The 6,031-nt window shown below is 39.7% G+C and overlaps 1 protein-coding gene across 1 annotated transcript in view; it reads left to right on the forward strand.

Annotated features, from left to right (window-relative positions):
• LOC144722154 (ADAMTS-like protein 1) overlaps positions 1–5,549 on the forward strand; it is a 54,649-nt gene extending 49,100 nt beyond the window's left edge. The window contains exon 16 of the mRNA XM_078600328.1: positions 661–5,549. Coding sequence (XP_078456454.1) covers positions 661–770 — 110 coding nt within the window. The 3' untranslated portion in view covers positions 771–5,549. The remainder of the gene's footprint in view (positions 1–660) is intronic.
• The last annotated feature ends 482 nt before the right edge of the window (positions 5,550–6,031 follow it).

A 6,031-nucleotide genomic window follows, 5' to 3' on the forward strand; every position in this document is an offset into this window, starting at 1 on the left:
ATGTTTTCTGCCATGAGTGGAACTACACCATTAGCGACTAATGTGTGGATTTGTTGACTTTGAACGTAAGTCAGAGATGGAGGTTTATTTTTATTTTTTTATTTCATATTTCAGAAGAAGTTTTCTGTCAACGGGATGATGGGTTTCAGAAGAGGAATTTGCAAAGGAAGCTTGCTATGTCTCCCTCCTGTCTGAGCAGACCGTGCAATAATTTATGCAATAGTCGTCTCTTAGCCTTTACGTAACATTTTGGTGCACTTGTAATGTCACAGTGTCCATCAGTCTTGCACTTATTGTAACTCACTGCGTTTTCTCGCGACGCGATTGAGTGCTCCTGATAGAGTACTTGTGTTGTCTCATCATCGGACGACGGGACATGGTTGGTTATTGGTAATAGTGCTCGACTCGCTATCAGAAGGCCACGCATTCAAGTGCCGGTCATTGGTCAATACAATGAACAGTGGCTGGCATATTTATAGTAAAACTTCCACCGCTTGCTTAGGGCCACAAATGGAGGTAAACTCCATCATTCCTCAAAAGGATCATAATCTATTGCTATCGCTCACCTCATCTCCCTGAACGGGGAATTAAAGACTCGCCTGCTTTACTCAATAAACATAATCATCACAATAATATGATAATTGTTGTTTGTGTTTTTAGCCTCGGAGTGCCGGGACAGCAGCCGGTACTGTGAGATGGTGCAAAAGCTGAACCTCTGCCAACTGCCCACCTACCGCCTGCGTTGCTGCCAGGCTTGCAGAGAATCCTAGGCCTGCGCACCTCCTGCGGATGGCCTGCTCGTTCAAACGGCTCTGCTTGCCCCTGTGCGCCCTACCATTCAGCCAGCGTTCTTAAGAAGTCCATGCACAAGTTGGGGCAACCACTGAAAATAATCGAACTTTTTTTGATGAAAATACCTTTATTTTTTCCTCTCTCTCCAAAAACTATTCTTTTTTTACTGACCACTGTACATGTCTTCAAAGTTTTTTTTTTATATTTAAAGATACAGAAGGAAATTGGAGTTGCGGAAGATGTGTCAGAATATGGAAACCTTTCAAGAAATGGTTTCCAAGAAACTGCCAAGCAAATGTAAATCTTTTAACATGACTAAAAAAAACTTACCAAGAACCATAGCCATTTTTCTTTTGCAAGGAAAAGATGAATGAGTGGATGTTTTAAAACAACGTAATGCTATTCTGCTCATGGCTTCATGTCCTCAAAACATCACAGTCTTCTAAGCAGCGGAAAAGCAAGGAAACATCCAGCTTCCTCTAACTGCAGATGAACCAAAAATCGTTCTCTTAATCACAGGAATGTACTCATTTACTCAAGATCCTTCTAACACTCTTGTGATGTGTGAGTCGTTTTCTGGCTCATGAGATCTGTCAACACAAAACCTAATAAGAGCAAAACAATAAAAGCATGACTACCTTTGAGACTTGCCAGGGTAGTCTGACTGCCAATAACGTGTATCATGCCTTGATCTTATGAAACGAGTTTTTTTGGGTGAACTTTCTGGCAACCTTGGGAGTAAAAACACACAGACACAAGTGGCCAAAGCAATATTAACAAAAATCCAACCAAAAATTTGTAACGTTCATCACCGAATTTGATTAATACAAGCAATGAATGCTAAGGCACTTAAACCCTCCCTAACAGTTCAAGAGCATAGTCATTACCACCAGTTATCATAAAGTACAATATAGAAATGTACCATAAAAAAATGTAACGTGTGTTTTTATTTCTAGATTTGAAGCTTTCGTGACTGCAATGATTCATATTCTTAGGTTTTTTCGGTAAAGTCACGTTACCGAAAAAACCTAAGAATGTGTGTTTTTATGTCAGCACTTATACAGCATCACACTTTTAACATGTTTTTGTATGAAGATTGATACTTGCCTAATATGCATTCATGAATTGTAGAATTTCGCCAATGCGCTTTGGAACTTAGCAAGTAACTTCTATTTTATTGGGTGTCTATCTATCACAGTGGTAATTGGTACAAGACAACAGCTAATTAAGAGCTGGCAACATTAATTATGTGAGCTCCTATCAATAGCTTTGGAATATTTCACAATTCCTAATTGCAAATGGCCTTTAACCATTTTCCTTAAGGATTGCAATTTTCTGGCCTAAATTTCTCGACAACTTTCAAAGTAAACTACTTTTTTACGAAGCACATTTTGTATATTGAGCAGATACAGACGTTCACTAGTTTTATTAAATTAGTGTTAATCAAACACGACAACTATTGTTATTTTAAAATGTATGAGCTATTTTGGTGTCATCATTAACTTCTGCTTCCTACCTCCATAAAACACATTGCTTAACAAGATGGTTGAAGTCTACACAATGTGGTGATTTCTTTTCTTTTTTAATGTATGACCAAGTGAGACTACGCCTGCTATGTGACATTTAATATTCTGTTTACCACGAATGATACAGCACTCATATTTTGGACATTTCAATGGGGGTGTCTCCAACTTTGTTTAAGGTGCGTCCACACCTGAGTGATCAATCGCGCAACCAAATCCTTCTCTAGCAAAATGGCACAACCTAATTGCCCGCAACAGCTTTGTCCGCATCTGAGCAAAAAGGTGATAGAGTGCCAAGGATGTTTGCCCGAGCGTGCCTCGTGCGCGTCTGATCACGCTCCCTCCTACGTCACTACTCGCACATTGTTCTGGTCAGCTCCACCCCTCCACGTCATGAGTGTAACGACCATCATAGTGACCGAACATAGTTCGCAAATGTAACCTGGTGAACTCTCGCCACTACTTAAAACAATATAACTCCACGGCCCCGCGGCCTTCTGGAAGTGCATAAGTGTCAGCAGTGTCGGTTCGATTGCAAGGCACACTCTGCAAATTAAATCAGCGTTGTTGAAATTACGTACTCCCAGGATGCTATTTTGTTACTTATATCCTCCACAATGATGCTGATGATTATGTCACGATAAATCACTGAGCCGATCGCTTGGAAGTAGCGTCTACTCTACTGTAAGCAACTTATGATGCAACTGCTTGCAACTGACAACAGAGATGTCCACACGTAAATCTCTTCCGTTGCAAGCAACCAAGGTGCACGACAGATCCCGAAGGTGTGGACACAGCTTTAGACCTGCTTGTAGGATGGCTGTAACATTTTCAATAGTGCCCGGTGCCTTGTTTCAGCACGATGTGTTTACGCAGCGGCGGTGAACGCTGATTATCTCGTTGGATGAATGTGGTTATTGAGTGGGGATTGGACGGTTTGTTTCACCTGTGGTTATTTTTTTTTCCATCGTCGATGCAGCCGTACACTGGTAGCTATTCATAGCTACTCGCGATTCCCGTCAGGGCACCTGCCTTCCCCCAGCCTGCTACCCATAATCCTCACTGGGTTTTTTTCATGTGCATCTGGAAAAGGTACAAAGGAGAGAGCCATCCAATGGAGAATTTAAGTAAGAAAAAGTTGTTACTAAATACAGGTAGAGCCAAGGGAAGTTGTGAAGCTCTATGTGCATCCTTTATTCCTTTTTCTATCGGTACTGTCTTTTAGTTTTTGCTTATTTCCAAGTCAAAATCTCACATTAACACGTAAAAATGTATAACTCATTCTACACGCATGGCGCCCAATTGCTCCCATTGGCCTTGCAAATGCAATGTGCAGTGATCATCCGCAATTCCCAAACGTAGTTTTTACAAGTTTCAGAGCCAATGGTAATTGATCATCTTGTCCAATTGCAAAAATATCGTCGGCTTTGATCGGCACGAGAGAGAGCGCCGGCTTTCAACTTGGCGTGGTCTCCCATCCATCCATCCCCTCGACAGACTACGAGTCATAATCTGTTAGGAGAGTTTTGTCAAGGATTTCGTCGCACGATAATCAGGGGAGATAGACGCGTTTGTTCTGGCATTTCACGCTCTAAAATTGTTTCGCTGTTAATTACACTTTACCTTTCAAGGGGAGCTGCACTGTTATAATCAGTTTCCTATTTCTCTCTTCCCTTCCTCTCTCCACGGGGTTCTTCTCGTGTTAATAAAGAGCGGGTTATAGTTCCTGTGATGATGAGTAATGAGGCGTATGGGTAGCGGGCGGGGAAAGTGCGGTGCCTAAACGGAGTGCGTAGAACTCGCTCTCTCCGCATCGCATTCCGTGGCACTGAGGAAATTGCGGACTGCCTCGTCTACTGTCAAAGTGCGTTTTGATTACCCATGGTGCTTCATAGTTGCACAGTAATTCTGGATAATTAAAGTTACATAGGTTTAGTTTCTAATGTGATAGGTCAATTCCGTGTTTGTCTATTATTTAAGTTAACAATTTACGTTAAAAACAATTAATAATTAAAATGTTATTGTTTTAATGCTATTAATCTCTGAAATGTAAAGTGCAGTATTAGACGAGGGGTTTAAATAAATCCTACTATCAAAATAAGAGGCGAGATTTCTACCTTCACCCACTTGACTTGTTCTGGCCAGGTTTTGCATGGCTTTCTGTTTGTGTCGTGTTATGCATGCACTTAACAGCTTAGGAGGTGGCTGGCTGGTTCCAAGATAGATCCCCGTTTCAAATGTTGAGTTTTAGCAACAAATGTATCAAGTATAGCAAGTTGATCATCTCATCCTGTACGTCTGTGAGTTGCAAGAGGAAAGCTGCTTTGTCTCACGCTACGAAGCCGTGGTAAAATTGGAATTGTACTTTAACTGGCGATTTAAAGAAAGCATTTAGATGCTGAGAATGTCTGCATCAAACATGCATTCGTATGTCGGTTTGATGTACAATATCAGTAGATACATCTCTAAATCTGACTGTGAATCTCAGAGGCAATTCATGCAGATAGATCTGGAGGTAACGTTGAGCCCTCTGTGTATGGTGATGAAAATGGAAATTGGTGTGCCGTATATCTCATTCACCAACCACACTCCAAAAATGGTTATTTTGAGCTAACAGCGGATTGAATGTAAAATTACAATTCTAACCTGAACCGTGCCCATGAATCACTGTTATTTTGGCATCTGCAAAAATAACGTTGACCAGATGAGGCTGCAGTGTCACGATGCTTACTTCTGTTAGACCTTACTGCACATTTTTTTGCAGGACATTTACTTTTACACACTGTCATTACTTTATCATAGATTGCCTCCACCATATTTGTTCTGCATTTCAAAACAAAATGCGTGTACATTTGCTTTGACATGGAAAAAATTATTTCCTTGCAATGGGTCATAATTATGGAGTTTATATATTAATTTATAGGATGACTTGTAAAATATATTGTATTCCTGTAAATATTTATAAGGAACTTTTATAAAGTGCAATATGGTGTAATTCTACGTTGTTTTTGTAAAGGATTGATTTTTTTTGTTGTTGGAGGGAAGGGGAGGGAAATGGGATTTATTTTATTAATATTTTTTTAATCAAAGTATCACAATAGTGCCTAAAGTATGGTATTTCTTAACATGCAAAATGTATGAATTATTGCTTTGGAAACTAGTTAGCACAGACTTGCTTTTGTAAGGATTGTAATAAACGATGGAATGGCAAAATAATAAACATTCCGGATCAAACATTTTGTTGATTCTCATTGTACTTTGGATAAAAACGTGTTTTTCATTCTCAAGGAAGTTAATGTCATTGAGATGAACTGTTAATTTTATCAAAAACATCTGGACTTCCATTACTATGTTTCAATAATTCATATCCTTTACTTAACCAATAAAGTGCCCATTGCGATGCAATGCCATTTACCAGAAGATGTGAATATCCACATTTAAATAAAGACGGTTATTATCACTGTAATGTACCAATCTGTAGCCAAAATAAAGTTACAGTCCCATCTTTATATAATTTTTCTCTAACACATTGTAGTGGTTAACTATTAAAACACTGGAATAAGTGCAATGCATGTCAATCTTTTTTGACTGACACTCAGATGTACGGGCTCTCTAATGCTTCCCTATAGCGGAGGCCCTGCCTCTAGCAATGGCACATGCAGCAATTTTACATTTACTTACTGATGTTCTCATCATCACCAATAGCAGAGTTTACT

Source organism: Lampetra planeri, chromosome 13 (assembly GCF_965212315.1).
Source record: "Lampetra planeri chromosome 13, kcLamPlan1.2.h2, whole genome shotgun sequence".
In the NCBI taxonomy this organism is placed as follows: Eukaryota; Metazoa; Chordata; class Hyperoartia; order Petromyzontiformes; family Petromyzontidae; genus Lampetra; species Lampetra planeri.